Source organism: Gadus macrocephalus, chromosome 1, assembly GCF_031168955.1.
Source record: "Gadus macrocephalus chromosome 1, ASM3116895v1".
Classification (NCBI taxonomy): domain Eukaryota; kingdom Metazoa; phylum Chordata; class Actinopteri; order Gadiformes; family Gadidae; genus Gadus; species Gadus macrocephalus.
The window spans coordinates 22,217,262-22,236,435 of NC_082382.1; the positions used below are offsets into that span (position 1 = coordinate 22,217,262).

Here is a 19,174-nt window from a genome sequence, read left to right on the forward strand (position 1 = left end):
GTGCTTTGCGTAACATTTATTTAAATGCCCACTGTAACGTCATTATTGTTATTAAGCCAAAACTTTCCACTTTTGAAGGGGGTATATGATATAATATATCATATTAACATATGAAATTATATTAAATACTAGTTTTGATAAATACTATGAAGATATGATAGATAATATGAAGATATATATACTCCGAACAACGATATATATATAGGAACATGTGATATATTATTTGAACATACATGATATATAAAATGAACTATATTATCATAAAGATTACGAACATATGATGTATAATAAGAACATATGATGTATACACGAACGTTTGATATAAAATATAAACATATATGAAATAAAATATGAACAAGTTGATAAATGATATGAACAGCCATTCTCAAGATTCGTGTCTATTGTTTTTATTATATCAAGGTGTTCAATGCTCAGTGTCTGTGGTGCATATGGATAACATTTATATTTATGACACAACCTCAAATTTCAGTTTTAACTGGTGTTTGGATAATCAGGACAACAGTAGAGTTCAAATATAAAGCAGTTTACATTTGTACAAAATACCCTGCAGGTTGGATCGAGATGAGGCAGCCGTCCTCCCCCGTCTCGCCACTAGGGGGCGGGAGCTGGCCCGATAATGTTCCGATGAATTCACAGCGTTCGCATATCGAGAAGAAAGTGATAGACCTAGTTCTCACCAAGGTCCGCATGGTGAAACAAGTGGTAGACCTAGTTCTCAACAAGGTCCGCATGGTGAAACAAGTGGTAGACCTAGTGCTCACCAAGGTCCGCATGTCGAGAAGAGTAAGGAGTGACAGTTTAGTGGTGAGATCTTCATCTCATTCCAGAGTGACAGCAGGCTTCAAAACGCCGTGTGTGTGTGTGTGTGTGTGTGTGTGTGTGTGTGTGTGTGTGTGTGTGTGTGTGTGTGTGTGTGTGTGTGTGTGTGTGTGTGTGTGTGTGTGTGTGTGTGTGTGTGTGTGTGTGTGTGTGTGTGTGTGTGTGTGTGTGTGTGTGTGTGTGTGTGTGTGTGTGACATCCGTCGTACAGTGTACAAAAAAGTAGCTAATGCTTACAGCTCTACCTAACAAGAGACGGTTGCTTATGCTAACAACTAGCTAATCGTCCGTAACCGTAGCTTATGCAAACAGCTCTAGCTAAATCCTTTCAGTACAGTATTCCAGTGGTGGTGGTTGGCAGCTCTAGCACACATTTCCAATCATAAAACATGTATTAAAAGAGCAAAGGAATTTGGATGACAATAAAATATAGTTGTTAAATTCCCCAAATACAGGTGGGATGGGGTGGATACAGGACTGAGGGGTGAGGGTGGAAGGTTAGGGTTAGGGTAATGTAGTGTCAAGTAGGTTAAAGTAAATGTGGTAAAGTAGCTTAGGGCAAGCTATGCTAGGGTAAGGTAGGCTAGGGTAAAGTAGGGTTCTGTAATGTGATAAAGTATGCTAGGGTAATGTTATAAAGTAGGCTAGGGTAAAATAGGCTAGGGTAATCGGGTTAAGTAGGCTTGGGTAAAGCAGGCTTAGGTATAGTAGGCTATGGTAATGGGGTTAAGTTAGCTTGGGGTAAAGTTGGGTTTAGTCCAACACATTAGTGCAAAGGCATGCAGAATAACTGGCTGTGTAAATTAACTACAACCTTGAACACAGAAACAACCAGTTGGAGTTTGAGTAGTGAGGGGTCTCTGGTTGGACCAGAAAACAATGTTTACGATGCAGAAAGGTGTGTCAGGGCAACACTGTTCTCTGGGACTCTGAGAGCAGAGGTGGAGTTTAGTGAACTTGACATCCAGAGGTATAGAGTACCGCCACCCGGTTCAGCTCATGTAAACATCATGGGAGAAGCAGAACAGCAGTAGTACTGTAGGAGTAGAACTGCAATACTACTCCAATACTGCAGTAGTGCTGTCGTTCTACAGCAGTAGTACTGTATAAGTACTGTAGTAGTACAGTCATCACCGGGGCATTACCACGGCAACGCCACAGCATCCCCACGGGATGGCCAGGGCATTACCACGGCAACGCCACAGCATCACCATGGGATGACCAGGGCATTACCACGGCAACGCCACAGCATCCCCATGGGTTGACCAGGGCATTACCACGGCAACGCCACAGCATCCCCATGGGATGGTCATGGCAGCATCATGCATAGCGATATGTGTCTCTTGTCTGTGTGTGTGTCTCCTGTCTGTCTGTGTGTCTCCTGTCTGTCTACGTGGCTCCTGTCTGTGTGTCTCCCTGTCTGTCTGCTCCCGCCGGTCTACCAGAGGTAGGTCTTGGACGTGTCTATGGGCGCCCCTCCCTGCTCCTCCTCGCGCTCCTTCTCCTTGTCGGCGTCGGCGTCCCAGAGCGTGATGAGGGGGGGGTAGAGCTCCTTCAGCGGGATGGAGGAGGACGACGAGGAGCTGTGGAGGTAGGTCTTCAGGGAGCAGCTCTTAGAGTGGAGGCGGCGGGCCATGACTCCACCCAGCAGGAGCATGAGGAGCAGGGCGAACAGGGAGCCCGTCACCGCCGCCATGGCGACGCTGTTGCCCGGGGAGACCACCAGCGCCACGGCCAGCCCCGCCTCCCGGGTGGTGACGTTGACGCAGGCGGTGTGGAGCGGGGGAGGGGGGGCGGACGGGGAGGGAGGGGCGGGAGGGGAGGGGGAGGGGGGAGGGAGGAGAGGGGAGGAGGAGGAGACGCTCAGACACACGTGGTAGTCGGTGGCGGGGAGGAGGTGGGTCAGGTTGTACTCCTGGACGTCCACCGGCACCTGCAGAGAGAGGATCCATAGTATTGGTTATTGATCAATAGCAGTGGTGATTGATGGTACTGTGGCCTAAAGCTGATCCATAGTACTGGTTATTGATTGGTAATCGATCAAAATAATTATAATTGGTTATTGATTAATAATATTGGTTATTGATGGTACCGTGGCCTACATCTGATCAATAGTATTGGATATTGATCAATAGCATTGGTGATTAATGGTACCGTGGCCTACAGCTGATCCATAGTATTGGTTATTGATCAATAGCATTGGTGATTGATGGTACCTTGAACTACAGCTGATCAATAGTATTGGTTATTGATTGGTTATCGATCAAAATAATTATAATTGGTTATTGATCAATAATATTGGTTATTGAAGGCACCGTGGCCATACAGCTGTTCTATAGTATTGGTTATTGATTGGTTATTGATGGTACCGTAGCCCTCAGCTGATCCATAGTATTAGTTATTGATGGTGCTGTGGCCGTGCAGCTGATCAATAGTGTTGGTTATCGATTGGTTATTGATGGTACCGTGGCCGTGTAGCTGATCTGAGAGCTGTCGATGTGCACGCTGGCGCTGGTCCAGCGTGGGGGGCGGGGCAACACCTCCTGGTGGGCGGAGCCTCCAGAGCCAGGCGCTGGTTGGCTGGAAAACAACTTCCACTCCAAAAGAACAGAGTGGGATCGGACCACCTACACACACACACACACACACACACACACACACACACACACACACACACACACGTCAATACCAGAACTACCTAGCCCTAACCTGACCATGACCAGTGCTAACTGGAGGAGGAGGAGGAGCACGTACCTTGGCCTGGAGGACCAGGGAGGCGACAGAGTGGGAGGAGTTGCCCCCCCAGGACTCCTCCCCCCCGGGGCCGGAGCCACGCCCCCTGGAGTCCATGAACACGGAGACACTCCTGGTGTCAGCCCCCTCCACGTTCCACGCTACACACGTATACAGGCCTGGGGGGGGGGGAAGAGAGAGACAGACAGACACAGAGAGAGAGAGACAGACACATAGAGAGAGAGACAGAGAGAGAGAGACAGACAAACACAGAGAGAGAGAGAGCAGGTTAATCTCTTGCTCAACAGTCGTACCAGATCCATTATGGTAGCCATGGCGACTGCAGGTACCAGCGTCTGATTGGTCGAGATGCTCCATCACCAGAGCTCCTGACGGGGACACACGGTGTCTCCTCCTCCTGATTGGTCCAGAGCTCTGCAGCGACGCCCCCGCCTCCGAGCTCACCTGACAGGACAGACACACATCAACCTACTAACCAGGACTAACCATCTCCACTAACTAGCTTACCTGACAGGACAGACACACATCAACCTACTAACTAGGACTAACCATCTCCACTAACTAGCTTACCTGACAGGACAGACACACATCAACCTACTAACCAGGACTCACCATCCCCACTAACTAGCTCACCTGACAGGACAGACACATCAACCTACTAACCAGGACTAACCATCCCCACTAACTAGCTCAACTGACAGGACAGACACATCAACCTACTAACCAGGACTAACCATCTCCACTAACTAGCTCACCTGACAGGCCAGACACACATCAAGCTACTAACCAGGACTAAGCATCTCCACTAACTAGCTCACCTGACAGGACAGGCACATCAACCTACTAACCAGGACTAACCATCTCCACTAACTAGCTCACCTGACCCCAGCTGCTTGGGGGTACACACCTTGTCTCCGGTGGGCGTGACCCAGTAGAACTGGGGGGCGGGGTCAGCACTGGCCCAGCAGGGCAGCGTGATTGGCTGTCCGGAGCTGAGGTTGAGGACGGGGGGGAAGGAGAGGGCGGAGACCTGCGGCAGGCAGCTGTTCCCGCTGGCCCCGCCCCCCACAGCGCCCCAGCCAATAGAAACCACTTCCTGGAGCTCGCGGCCGAGCAGCTGGGGGGGGGAGGAGCAGGTGGTGAGGGGGCTGTCCAGCAGCTTGACGGCTGATTGGTTGCCGAGGTGGGGGCCCCAGGCGGCTAGGCAGTCACAGCGCAGCGGGTTGGAGTGGAGCGACAGCTCCTCCAGACCAGGAAGGGACGTCAGCAGCTGATTGGACAGTAGGCTCAGCTGGTTGCTATGCAACAGCAGTGTCCGCAGGGAGGGAAGGCCACTGGGGAGCAGAACACACACACACACACACACACACACACACAGGTATAAGGTAGGGAGACAGGTAGAGATACAGGATGACAGGTAGAAGGCAGGGAGACAGGTAGAGATACAGTAAGACAGGCAGAAGGTAGGGAGACGGGTAGAGATACAGGAAGACAGGTAGAAGGTAGGGAGACAGGTAGAGATACAGGAAGACAGGTAGAAGGTAGGGAGACAGGTAGAGATACAGCAGGTAGAACGCAGGGAGACAGGTAGAGATACAGGAAGACAGGTAGGAGGTAGGGAGACAGGTAGAGATACAGGAAGACAGGTAGGAGGTAGGGAGACAGGTAGAGATACAGGTGTAAAGACAAACAGGAGGAGAGACAGAGAAGGTAGAGAGACAGACACCTAAAGGCGTGGGGGTCTACGGAGGCCAGCATGGCAGAGAGACAGACAGGTAGAGAGACAGTCAGGTAGAGAGACAGTCAGGTAGAGAGACAGACAGGTAGGAAGAGTCACCTGAAGGCGTGGGGGTCTACAGAGACCAGCCCTGGGTTGCTGTAGACCTCCAGCTTCACCATCTCTGGGAGGTTCTGGAAGGCGTCGCGCTCCACCGCCACCAGCTGGTCCATGTAGTTCAGACTGGAGCGTAGCGAGACGTTACACCACCCATACACCACCACCACATCAACACTACACCACCCTCACACCACCCTCCACCGCCACCAGCTGGTCCATGTAGTTCAGACTGGAGCGTAGCGAGACGTTACACCACCCATACACCACCACCACATCAACACTACACCACCCTCACACCACCCTCCACCTCCACCAGCTGGTCCATGTAGTTCAGACTGGAGCGTAGCGAGACGTTACACCACCCGGACACCGCCCTCATACCATCACACCAACCTCACACCACCCAAAAATCACCACAACAACACCATCACACCACCCCAACACCATCACACTACCCGAGTCCACCCAATTACACCACCCTCACACCACCCTAGCCCCAGCCCAACACCACACCACACTCTCACCACCCTGACCCAGACCACCCACCTGAGCTCCTCGAGGTGGAACAGGTCCTGGAAGTCCCCCGGTCCGACCCGGGAGATGGGGTTCCGGTTCAGGTCCAGGAACTTGAGGTTCTGCAGCATGCCGAGAGCCTCGCGGGGAACCCACCTAGAGACCAGCAGGACATCCAGAACGATGGTAATTGGTTAATTGGTAACTTCTTTAATTGGTTAATTGGTTAATTGGTAACTTTTTTTTAATTGGATAATTGGTAGGGGCAGCGGCTGTACCTGAGCTTGTTGTCGTAGAAGGACAGGCTCTCCAGGTAGTGGAGGCCCAGGAAGGCGGCGGGGGGGACCTCCTCCAGGCCCATCCCGGCCAGGACCAGACTGTGGAGCCGGGCCAGCGGCTGGAAGGTGCGCTCCTCCAGGCCCAGGATGGGGTTCTCCCCGATCATCAGGATCTCCAGGGAGGGCAGCGACTCGAACCAGCGCCGGTCGATGGCCACCAGGCGGTTGGAGTTCAGATGGAGCCTGGTGGTGTAGATCAAAGGGTGGTGTTGGAGAGGTGGTGTAGATTAAAGGGAGGTGGTGTAGATCAAAGGGTGGTGTTGGAGAGGTGGTGTAGATTAAAGGGATGTGGTGGAGAGGTGGTGTAGAGGTGATGGAGAGGTGGTGTAGGTGTTGGAAAGGTGGTTTAGATTAAAGGGAGGTGTTGGAGAGGTGGTGTCGATTGAGGGATGTGAGTTGGTGTAGATTAAGGGAGGTGATGGAGAGGTGGTGTAGATCATAGGGATGTGATTGAGGTGGTGTAGATCATAGGGATGTGATTGAGGTGGTGTAGATCATAGGGATGTGATTGAGAGGTGGTGTAGATCATAGGGATGTGATTGAGGTGGTGTAGATCATAGGGATGTGATTGAGGTGGTGTAGATCATAGGGATGTGATTGAGGTGGTGTAGATCATAGGGATGTGATTGAGGTGGTGTAGATCATAGGGAGGTGATGGAGAGGTGGTGTAGATCATAGGGATGTGATTGAGAGGTGGTGTAGATCATAGGGATGTGATTGAGGTGGTGTAGATCATAGGGATGTGATTGAGGTGGTGTAGATCATAGGGATGTGATTGAGGTGGTGTAGATCATAGGGATGTGATTGAGGTGGTGTAGATCATAGGGATGTGATTGAGGTGGTGTAGATCAAAGGGATGTGATTGAGGTGGTGTAGATCATAGGGATGTGATTGAGGTGGTGTAGATCATAGGGATGTGATTGAGGTGGTGTAGATCATAGGGATGTGATTGAGGTGGTGTAGATCATAGGGATGTGATTGAGGTGGTGTAGATCATAGGGATGTGATTGAGGTGGTGTAGATCATAGGGAGGTGATGGAGAGGTGGTGTAGATCATAGGGATGTGATTGAGGTGGTGTAGATCATAGGGATGTGATTGAGGTGGTGTAGATCATAGGGATGTGATTGAGGTGGTGTAGATCATAGGGATGTGATTGAGGTGGTGTAGATCAAAGGGATGTGATTGAGGTGGTGTAGATCATAGGGATGTGATTGAGGTGGTGTAGATCATAGGGATGTGATTGAGGTGGTGTAGATCATAGGGATGTGATTGAGGTGGTGTAGATCATAGGGATGTGATTGAGGTGGTGTAGATCATAGGGATGTGATTGAGGTGGAGTAGATCATAGGGATGTGATTGAGGTGGTGTAGATCATAGGGATGTGATTGAGGTGGTGTAGATCATAGGGATGTGATTGAGGTGGTGTAGATCATAGGGATGTGATTGAGGTGGTGTAGATCATAGGGATGTGATTGAGGTGGTGTAGATCATAGGGATGTGATTGAGGTGGTGTAGATCAAAGGGATGTGATTGAGGTGGTGTAGATCATAGGGATGTGATTGAGGTGGTGTAGATCATAGGGATGTGATTGAGGTGGTGTAGATCAAAGGGATGTGATTGAGGTGGTGTAGATCATAGGGATGTGATTGAGGTGGTGTAGATCATAGGGATGTGATTGAGGTGGTGTAGATCATAGGGATGTGATTGAGGTGGTGTAGATCATAGGGATGTGATTGAGGTGGTGTAGATCATAGGGATGTGATTGAGGTGGTGTAGATCAAAGGGATGTGATTGAGGTGGTGTAGATCATAGGGATGTGATTGAGGTGGTGTAGATCATAGGGATGTGATTGAGGTGGTGTAGATCATAGGGATGTGATTGAGGTGGTGTAGATCATAGGGATGTGATTGAGGTGGTGTAGATCATAGGGATGTGATTGAGGTGGTGTAGATCATAGGGATGTGATTGAGGTGGTGTAGATCATAGGGATGTGATTGAGGTGGTGTAGATTATAGGGATGTGATTGAGGTGGTGTAGATCATAGGGATGTGATTGAGGTGGTGTAGATCATAGGGATGTGATTGAGGTGGTGTAGATCATAGGGATGTGATTGAGGTGGTGTAGATTATAGGGATGTGATTGAGGTGGTGTAGATTATAGGGATGTGATTGAGGTGGTGTAGATCAGAGGGATGTGATTGAGGTGGTGTAGATCAAAGGGATGTGATTGAGGTGGTGTAGATCAAAGGGATGTGATTGAGGTGGTGTAGATCAAAGGGATGTGATTGAGGTGGTGTAGATCAAAGGGATGCGATGGAGGTGGTGTAGATCAAAGGGATGCGATGGAGCGGCGTTGAGGGTGGAGCTGAGACCTGAGCAGGCTGGTGAGGCCTGAGAAGGCGTGCTGGGAGATGGAGTTGAGGCGGTTGTGGTTGACGTAGAGCTCCTCCAGGCTGCAGAGGGTCCGCAGGCTGAAGTCCTCCAGACCCTCCAGGAGGTTCTCCTCCAGGTACAGCGTGACCAGCTGCTCCAGGGAGCCCAGAGCCATGTCCTGGACCTACACACACACACACACATATGGACCCTAGACCCATGACCCACACACACACACACACACACACACACACACACACACACACACACACACACACACACACACACACACACACACACACACACACACACACACACACACACACACACACACACACACACACACACACAAGACCCATGTCCTGGACCTACACACACACACACACACACACACACACACACACACACACACACACATATGGACCCTAGACAAATGACCTACACACACACACACACACACATGGACCCTAGACAAATGACCTACACACACACACACACACGCACGCACACACACACCCTAGACCTACACACACACACACACACACATGGACCCTAGACCCATGACCTACACACACACACACACACACACACATGGACCCTAGACCCAAGACCCACACACACACACACACACACACACACACACACACACACACACACACACACACACACACACACACCTGTGTGAAGTGGTTCTGCGACAGGTCCAGTTCCGTCAGGTTGTTCAGATTCTGCAGCTCGGTACCGATCAGAGAGATGTTGTTACTCTGAAGAAGCAGCACCTGAAACACAAGTAACCAATTATCCAAGCTGCCAGTTAACCAATCATCAAACAGGTGTGTTTGATGATTCAAACACACCTGTTCATCATCAAACAGGTGTGTTTGATGATTGCACGTGCGTGCGTGCGTGCGTGCGTGCGTGCGTGCGTGCGTGCGTGCGTGCGTGCGTGCGTGCGTGTGTGCGTGCGTGCGTGCGTTTACCTGCGTGTTGGGGGAGATGGTTGGAGGGACATGGTGGAGGCGGAGCTCATTGCAGTCCACCGTCCGGGCCTGGTGGTACACAGACTGGGGGGTGTACCAGGGGCGGGTCTCACACACGCACTGGGCTGGGCAGCCGGACCCCCCTGAGGACCACCATACCAGATCAGACCCCCTCCTACACTAGACTAGACTAGACCACCTCCTACACTAGACTAGACCACCTCCTACACTAGACTAGACTAGACCCCCTCCTACACTAGACTAGACTAGACCACCTCCTACACTAGACTAGACTAGACCCCCTCCTACACTAGACTAGACCCCCTCCTACACTAGACTAGACCACCTCCTACACTAGACTAGACTAGACCCCCTCCTACACTAGACTAGACCACCTCCTACACTAGACTAGACTAGACCACCTCCTACACTAGACTAGACTAGACCACCTCCTACACTAGACTAGACCCCCTCCTACACTAGACTAGACCACCTCCTACACTAGACTAGACTAGACCACCTCCTACACTAGACTAGACCACCTCCTACACTAGACTAGACCACCTCCTAGACTAGACTAGAACACCTCCTACACTAGACTAGACTAGACTAGACCACCTCCTATACTAGACTAGACCACCTCCTACACTAGACTAGACCACCTCCTACACTAGACTAGACTAGACCAGCTCCTACACTAGACTAGACCACCTCCTACACTAGACTAGACTAGACCACCTCCTACACTAGACTAGACCACCTCCTACACTAGACTAGACCACCTCCTACACTAGACTAGACCACCTCCTACACTAGACCACCTCCTACACTAGACTAGACCACCTCCTACACTAGACTAGACCACCTCCTACACTAGACTAGACCAACTCCTATGTTGTGTCTGAAATCGCTCACTTACATTGAGTGCACTTCATTAGCCCTACAGTACACTTAGTTATAGGCGCAGTGTTCTCATTTCTACAGTACACTGTCTAAACATCCTTCGCGCGCCACCTACCGGAAATGAGTTTGCAGTTTGACGGTTCTTCTTCTGTGGTATTTTTTTTTCTGCTTGATCATTTCCGTCAGTCGCCTGTATGAGCGATCTAGCAGTATTCACGTTATCGTTCTTGATACAAACTGATTACAGAATTGACAACACTCAACACTCAAATTTTAGATAGTTTTGAGTGCGCCACCGAGGTATTCCGGTGCACTGCGTTTTGGCACACTCTCCGTTTTTGCTCAAAGTGCACTCAAAAAAGTTGGTGTAAGTATAGAAGTGCACGATTTCAGACACAGCACTAGACTACACTAGACTAGACTACCTCCTACACTAGACTAGACCACCTCCTACACTAGACTAGACCACCTCCTACACTAGACTAGACCACCTCCAACACTAGACTAGACCACCTCCTACACTAGACTAGACCACCTCCTACACTAGACTAGACCACCTCCTACACTAGACTAGACCACCTCCTACACTAGACTAGATGAGACTAGACCATTTGGGTTTGAGTAGACTGGACTAGAGTAGACTAGACTAGATGAGACCAGGTGACACTAGATTAGACCAGACCAGGGAGGACCCATCTCAGTGGCCTCAGTCCAGTCAGCAGGTCAGTTCACCCGCTCTGACGCGTTCCTCTGACCCTGAACCGGTTCATCACCTGATGATGTCACTTCCTCACCTGGGAGGAAGTCGTCTCCGCTGGCGCCCAGCGAGGACGTCAGGACGGAGAGGACGGCGAGGGTGAGGACGTGCGATCCCATCGTGGAGCAGGAAGAGGAGGAGTCTGAGTAGAGAAGACCAGCTCTGAAAGGACAGCAAGAAGATAAACAGTAGACTAGATGTTTAGATCAGGACCTTCAGACGATAGTGACCAGTAGACTAGATGTTATGTTTGGTGACCTGTCCAGTATATGCTATTTCTGTGCAGTGTCTACTACTTGACCGTTAATGTGGTACGTTCTACAGCTATGCGTAGAACGCCTCCGAACGCTTCTGAACACCACTGAAACACCACCGGATGTTTGGAGATAACGTATTTCCCCTCTGTGCGCTGCATATCAAATGCCGTCAAAATTAAAGTCACTAATTTACAGATTTTTTGTTTTTTTCCCAGACTCCGACTGAATTGTGGGATAGCGCAGTGACCTACCGTTTTATACTGTGGCGGTAGTAAGCATTCGGAAACTTTTTGCCTATTACACAATGCGTGCTGACCATTCGGACGCGCTATATTTGTGACGTACCACAAAATACCTACTATATAGCAGCCCAGTATGAGTGTTCGGATGCAGCCCATATGTTTAGAGCAGGACCTCCAGATGACTGGACCTGTCCAGTAGACTAGATGTTTAGAGAATGCGGGGGCATTGAACTAAGTGGGGGGACTGGCCCCTCCTTTTCCCGTCTCCAGCCTGCGACTGGTTGCAATATTTATGACATCTCCATTATTTAACGAGCTGCCTGACGCTCGTTAACTCCTCAAAGCCCCGCAGGAGCAGCTGTGATTGGAGGAGGACGGACACACACACACACACACACACACACACACACACACACACACACACACACGCCTTAAGGACCTGTCTCTGTATTGTCTAACCCCTACCTGCTCCTTAATGACCTGTCTCTGACTCTCTGTACTGTCTAACCCTTACCTGCTCCTCAATGACCTGTCTTTGTACTGTTTAACCCCTACCTGCTCCTTAATGACCTGTCTTTGTACTGTCTAACCCACCTGCTCTTTAATGACCTGTCCCTGTACTGTCTAACCCCTACCTGCTCCTTAATGACCTGTCTCTGTACTGTCTAACCCCTACCTGCTCTTTAAGGACCTGTTTCTGGAGTCATATGTATCAAAGTAAGAGCCCAGACGTGCAGTCTTGCAGATCACACACAAACACACACACACACACACACACTAAGCGGTAACCGATGAAATACCTACACACCTATACCAGACACACACACACACACACACCTGATGCAAGTACACAAATAAAACCACGACACACACACACACACACACACACACACACACACACACACACACACACACACACACACACACACACACACACACACACACACACACACACACACACACACACACACACACACACACACACACACACACGCCTGATGCACAAACCGTCCTACCGTCCGAGTCGCACGAGGTTCAGCGCGTCTTCCCGCTCTTGGAGGCAGAAGTCATGTAGAGGTCGAGTCCTCTCAGATCATCTTCCTCGGATATGATGTGATGTTGTTTATATTCCTCATCTTCTCCCCGCGCCAACCTCACCTTGTATCCTAAGCCTCCCTCGCGTGCAACACCACCGCTGTCCTCTCTCCAGTCCGCAGGTGCTGGGAGTCAACCAATCACATCCGTGTGCCACGCAGGGCGGGCCAATCCGGTGTGTGATGCTGCGTTAGTCTGCCAGCATGATGTAATGCTCCAGATCTCTCCTCTAACCCTCCCCCTCCACCGTGATCATGACCGAGAGAGGGAGACCGAGAGAGGATGGAGAGAGAGAGAGAGAGAGAGAGAGAGAGAGAGAGAGAGAGAGAGAGAGAGAGAGAGAGAGAGAGAGAGAGAGAGAGAGAGAGAGAGAGAGAGAGAGAGAGAGAGAGACCGAGAGAGGACTGTGGGGGAGAGAGAGAGAGGGGGGGGGGGGGGGGGGGAGCGAAAGATGGAGATGTTATCCCGGGACCGAAGGTATAAAACTGATCCGTAGTTCTGACGTCAGTCAGGCCGAACTGAACTTGGAGTTTTAAATCCAGTGGACGGCCTGGTCAACTGAAAATTAATCCATCTTCTTTGGATCAATAAACAATAACATTTCTAGTATTTTTGTAATATTACTAGAGCATATTATACTAAAATGTATAATAAACTAAGATAATTATTGTATATAGGTGTGTATATATTCAATACTACTTATATATTATACATAATACATATTACTTATATATATTTACTTATATATTATATGATAGAATATAAAGTATATTCAATATTACTTACATATGATAGAATATTGAATACAATAGTGTATTCAATGACTTGTATATTATTTATAATATATATTACTTAAATATATTTTCTAATATTTTATGATAGAATATGAAGTATATTCAATATAACTTATATAAAATATTTTATTGAATATTGTACACGATCGTATATCATATCTTACTTATATATCATATGATAGAATATTGTATATGATAGTATATCATATATTACTTAGATATATTTAATATTCTCTAGATATGAGGACATTGTTGGATAAACTAGTTGGCTAAATGTATCTGGGTAAATTTGTGTTTGTACTTACGTGTGTGTGATTCTTACAGGAAAGGAAGAGAAAGAGAGACAGAGATGCAGAGAGACAGGCAGTCAGACAGAACGGCAGGCAGCCAGAGAGCGCCAAGTCATTTTTATTTGTCCTCTATGACATAAAAAAATCATTTATCTTAAGCTCTGGAACATCTCAGAAAAATATAGTTAACCCCGCCCCCATCATCAATAAACCCCCAGCCAGCCAATAGGGGCCAGGGAGGGGCGGGGTCATGCACATCTGACAGCAACGATAGGCCACAGAAACAAGACATCAGGAATAGCTTGCAGCCATCGTTGGTTTTGTACGGACACAAAATTACAGCTTCTCTATTTACACCAATCACAACGTCACCCCTCCTGGCCAATCAGGTGATAGTTAAATGTCTGTACTGTGATTGGATACACTGATGCATCTCTGGTCCCCCAGAACATCAGCCTCTCATCCGGCATTCCACCACAGAGGGGGTTGGGGTCTCCATGGTAACAGGAGGGGGTCGTAGAGCCGGTCTCCATGGTAACAGGAGGGGGTTGCCGTCTCCACTGTAACCGGACGTGGTTGTTGTCTCCATGGTAACAGGAGGGGGGTCTCTATGGTAAAAGGAGTTGGTTTACAACAGGTCTCCATGGTTATAGGGAGTGGTTGTGGTCTCCATGGTAACAGGAGGTGGCGTAGACCAGGTCTCCATGGTTACAGGGAGTGGTTGTAGACCAGGTCTCTGTGCTAACAGGAGGTGGTTTTGGTCTCCGTGGTAACAGGGAATGGGTGTAGGCTAGGTTTCTGTGGTAGCAGGAGGTGGTTTAGACCAGGTCTCCATAGTTACAGGGAGTGGGAGTAGACTCTGTGGTTTAGACCAGAAAGATTACAGTAGAGAACAGTCTCAGAGGAACGTGAGGGTGAACTTTAACCCTCTCAACAACACTTCGACATTTCAACCCCAGGTGTTCCAATAAAAGTGCAGCTACAGACATTGTACATTTCATAAGTCCCAGAACGCAGGCAACGTGAACCCCACCTTCTCATGTAAACAAAGAACATCCCTCATGTTGCTGGTGCAGTTAGCTTGACAGTCATGACCTTGATGAGCCGAACCCATCAAGGTTCACGCTTTTACTTTGAAGAACCAATGGCTTGTCACTATCACAGCACACCTGCCTTAATAGATGCACATCGTGAAGAAATCTTAACATTTAATATATATATCTGGCATACTTTTCCTTTTAAAATTAAGGCTTTATACTTTTCAAATGATCCCATAAACATCTCTGTATGAATTGACGGTCGTATGTACATGAAGAACCGTCTAGTCGCTTGTACAAAAATAGATTGTAAATGTTAGTCATGCTCAGAGCACAGAACAGTCATTACTAAACGATAGTCCTTAAAAACCTATCAGACATTACCAAACAATAGTCCTTAAAGACCGATCAGACATTACCAAACGATAGTCCTTAAAGACCAATCAGACGTTACCAAACGATAGTCCCCAAAGACCAATCAGACATTACCAAACAATAGTTCTTAAAGACCAGACATTACCCAACGATAGTCCTTAAAGAACATCAGACATTGACTAAATGCTCCAACGCTTCAAAGACCATCAGAAATTACTGAACAATCCTAGTCCATAAAGATCAATCAGACATTACTAAACGATCCTAGTCGTTTAAGACCAATCAGACATTACTAAACGACCCTAGTCGTTTAAGACCAATCAGACATTACTAAACGACCCTAGTCGTTTAAGACCAATCAGACATTACTAAACAATCCTAGTCCATAAAGATCAATCACACATTACTAAACGATCCTAGTCGTTTAAGAACAATCAGACATTACTAAAATATAGTGCTTGAAGACCAATCAGACATTATTAAACAATCCGAGTACTAAAGACCCATCAGACATTACCACACAATTCTGATCCTTAAAGACCAGATGTGTAAATAAATCAAGGAGGAGCATCAGTTGGACTCTTTGGTCCCCGACTCTATTCATGAGCAGCTCTTCAAACCACCACTAGGGGGAGACAGAGGAGAGGAAGAAGGGGTTAGATAAGAGTGGCAGCCATTTTGGCTCTCGCACCTAGGCGGGTGGTTGCTATGCAACAGCTGAACGATGACCCCTAGTCGTGGACTCACCTTGGCCTCAGGTACTGGATTATAGAGGAAACATCCTCCCCGAACAAACATAGCAACGACAACAACAACAACAGTCAGGTCACCATGGCAACCGGAGATTAAGCCTCCGTCAGTGTTTAAAAACCACAACAACAACGACAACCAGAAACCTGGCTATAAAAGTCTTCACTGCCCTCTCCCGCCACCGGGGGCAGCACTGTGTGCCGGGGTATGACGAGCAGCTTCCTCTATCATCCACCCCCCCCCCCCCCCACCCCCATCCCGAGGGGCAGAACCTCTCTAAATGTTCTTTATAAAACGCTGTCTAGAGTAAGAAACGTTGGTACAAACGCTGAGCTCCTCTGCTGTCCTGCACAGCCCAGGACGGCCGTGATTGGCTGGTTCATATCTCTGGCTGCTCCAATAGGGGGCCAGATATCCTAGGATCAGCAATTAACGAACAGCATGGATTGACAGTTCCAGCAGAAGGTGATTAGGGCGGGGCTGGCACGACAGCCAATAAACAGGCCTGTGGTGAGGGCATTGGGGCGGGGCTATATAAACGGACAGCCAATAAACAGGCCTTTGGTCAGGGCATTAGGGCGGGGCTTGCATGATAGCCAATCAACAGGCCTCTGGGGGGGGGGGGGGGGGGCTTTAGGGTAAGGTGAGGGCTTTGTGTAAACGTGAAGACTGAGGCAATCTTCAGATTCAAACTTACAAGGTCTTATGGGCTGAAATATGAAATAAATAACGTAAAAAAAAGAACCAACTAAAACAAAGACAAAAAAGAAATAACATTAAATGGTTCCAGCGTTAGCTTGATTGAGTTGGCATAGTAGCCAGTCGTCCGGACTCAAGCTAGGTGTTAGCATCCCGCTAGGCCTCTCCCATGTTGTGGATCCTCTGAACCTTAGCTCCCAGGTTAGCATGAATCAGGCCAACACACTCTAGCATCCAGCTAGCGCTCCGGGGCTAGGCTAGCTGCCTAGCGCTCCAGGACTCCACCATGACGCTAAAGACGGCCGAGGTTAGGCGAGGAGACCTTCTCCTTCCTGTCCGCTCACGACCACTGACAGCCAATCAAACGCCTCCTTTCAGGGCTCCACCAAGGCCTCCACCAAGGCCTGGGACTCTCCTGCCAGGCCCTGCCCAGAGAGGGGGGCTGCAGCTCAGGGCTTCTGGGGACCGGGAGAGAGCACGACGGGGGTGGACAGTCCGTCCACGCTGAGGGCGGGGATGTGGATCTGGTTGGAGCCGTTGGTGGGGAACTGGAGGACCAGGGACAGGAGTAGCATTAGTACTAGTGCAAACACAACGAAGTAGTAGCCCTAATGATATTGATTAGAGATGCAGAAAATATCAAGAGCTCTGCTATAGCTTCCACCAATGTACACACATAGATTCAGGTCAACCTGAATGATATAGTCTAATAAACCTGCATTATATACAGTGTTAAGTCAGTTTAACCTGTATTATATACAGTATGTTAAGTCAGTTTAACCTGTATTATATACAGCCTAGAGCACCCCAAAAGGATAATAGTTATTACTACTTACTATAGCTGCTATAATAATACTTATACGACACAAGTACTTATGACAATGCTTCAAATAATCGTAATAATGATTCTTAAGCAAGTCTTCACCCACAGACAGTGTGTGTGTGTGTGTGTGTGTGTGGGGTCACCTGGAAGGACAGCTTGGCGGGGGAGCGAGGGGCGATGGGGGACAAGGTGCTCCAGAAGTGAATCGTAGACGGGAGAGGACTGGGGGTCAAGAGCACTGGAGTCTAGAGAGAGAGAGAGAGAGAGAGAGAGAGAGAGAGAGAGAGACAGAGACAGAACGAGAGAACGAGAGAACGAGAGAGAGCGAGAGAGAGACACAGAGAGCGAGAGAGAACGAGAGAGAGAGAGAGAGAGAGAGAGAGAGAGAGAGAGAGAGAGAGAGAGAGAGAGAGAGAGAGAGAGAGAGAGAGAGAGAGAGAGAGAGAGAGAGAGAGAACGAGAGAGAGAGAGAACGAGAGAGAGAGAGAACGAGAGAGAGCGAGAGAGAGAGAGAGAGAGAGAGAGAGAGAGAGAGAGAGAGGTAAGTCTTTTTCCTCAAGCTCTGCACCCAGAGCGGCTGATGTAACGGGTGGAGGAGGTGGAGGAGCAGTACCAGAGAGTGGGAGGTGATGACGGAGGGGGTCAGTGTGTTGGAGCCGCAGCCTGGAGCCAGCAGGCTGTTGACCGCAGCGTTGACCTGCACACAGAGTGGTTCATCAGCGATCGTTCAGTGATCGATCAGGTATCGATCAGAGGTATTGATCAGGTTTTTAGTGGGACCAGCACCTTGTCCACGGAGAGTCCCGGGTGCAGCAGGGAGGTGGAGGAGGGGAGCTCCAGGCCCCGCGGCTTCTTGGTTCTGGGAGGGACCGCCTCCATCAGCCCCGCCCGAACACCTGCAGGAAGCCCCGCCTCCGTCAGCCCCGCCCGAAAACCTGCAGGAAGCCCCGCCTCCGTCAGCCCCGCCCGAAAACCTGCAGGAAGCCCCGCCTCCGTCAGCCCCGCCCGAAAACCTGCAGGAAGCCCCGCCTCCGTCAGCCCCGCCCGAAAACCTGCAGGAAGCCCCGCCTCCGTCAGCCCCGCCCGAAAACCTGCAGGAAGCCCCGCCTCCGTCAGCCCCGCCCGAACACCTGCAGGAAGCCCCGCCGAAGATTCTGAAACACACACACACACACACACACACTTACATACAGTGGTGTTCGCTCCATTCACACACATCATCAGATGGGTGGAGTGTGTGTGTGTGTGTGTGTGTGTGTGTGTGTGTGTGTGTGTGTGTGTGTGTGTGTGTGTGTACCTGAGGGGGGGTCCCGGCGGGGGCAGGGAGGAGGGGCCGGCTCTACTATGGAGAGCGGCGGGTCTCCGTCGTCTGCTCCGCACTCCTCCTGGGGGGGCAGCACACACTCATTACCAGGTCATGATGTCACCCTCTCCTCTCTCATCCCTCCATCATTCTGTCTCTCTTCTATCACCCCTCAATTATTCTGTCTCTCCTCTCTCATCCATCCATCATTCAGT

General features: G+C 49.4%; 2 protein-coding genes across 4 annotated transcripts in view; both read right to left on the minus strand.

The window, feature by feature from the left end:
* Window positions 1-391: 391 nt before the first annotated feature.
* On the minus strand, window positions 392-13,100 carry si:ch211-180f4.1 (uncharacterized protein LOC100144405 homolog). Of its 3 annotated transcripts, none has more exons than XM_060052928.1 (13): window positions 12,810-13,100; window positions 11,311-11,456; window positions 9,635-9,777; window positions 9,332-9,433; window positions 8,654-8,838; window positions 6,222-6,464; window positions 5,977-6,099; window positions 5,431-5,553; window positions 4,501-4,927; window positions 3,923-4,037; window positions 3,594-3,751; window positions 3,305-3,466; window positions 392-2,772 (listed from the first exon to the last, which is right to left on the minus strand). In XM_060052928.1, exons 2-13 carry the CDS (start codon window positions 11,411-11,413, stop codon window positions 2,278-2,280), a joined length of 2,379 nt encoding a protein of 792 aa, XP_059908911.1. In that variant the 5' UTR covers window positions 11,414-11,456; window positions 12,810-13,100; the 3' UTR covers window positions 392-2,277. The 3 variants fall into 3 exon arrangements, with proteins under 3 accessions (XP_059908911.1, XP_059908912.1, XP_059908913.1); XM_060052929.1 differs by having other exon boundaries at window positions 11,332-11,456; window positions 12,810-13,099; XM_060052930.1 differs by lacking the exons at window positions 9,332-9,433; window positions 9,635-9,777; window positions 11,311-11,456; window positions 12,810-13,100 and adding an exon at window positions 9,023-9,111.
* A 972-nt stretch (window positions 13,101-14,072) lies between these two features.
* Window positions 14,073-19,174, minus strand: part of elk1 (ETS transcription factor ELK1) — a 14,149-nt gene continuing 9,047 nt past the window's right edge. Inside the window, exons 7-11 of the mRNA XM_060052932.1 lie at window positions 18,954-19,041; window positions 18,443-18,810; window positions 18,270-18,353; window positions 17,800-17,901; window positions 14,073-17,381 (exon numbers count right to left, since the gene is read on the minus strand). Of these exons, the coding sequence (XP_059908915.1) occupies window positions 17,283-17,381; window positions 17,800-17,901; window positions 18,270-18,353; window positions 18,443-18,810; window positions 18,954-19,041 (741 nt within the window). The 3' untranslated portion in view covers window positions 14,073-17,282. The remainder of the gene's footprint in view (window positions 17,382-17,799; window positions 17,902-18,269; window positions 18,354-18,442; window positions 18,811-18,953; window positions 19,042-19,174) is intronic.

What these genes read in the sequence shown, in the direction of transcription:
- si:ch211-180f4.1 (XM_060052928.1), bottom strand. Translation starts at nt 11,413, where the DNA reads ATGGGATCGCACGTCCTCACCCTCGCCGTCCTCTCCGTCCTGACGTCC. An exon ending in TTCCACCTCGAGGAGCTCAG is followed by an intron (nt 5,554 to 5,976) that starts GTGGGTGGTCTG and finishes GCTACGCTCCAG; the next exon opens with TCTGAACTACATGGACCAGC. An exon ending in TCACGCCCACCGGAGACAAG is followed by an intron (nt 4,038 to 4,500) that starts GTGTGTACCCCC and finishes CTGTCCTGTCAG; the next exon opens with GTGAGCTCGGAGGCGGGGGC.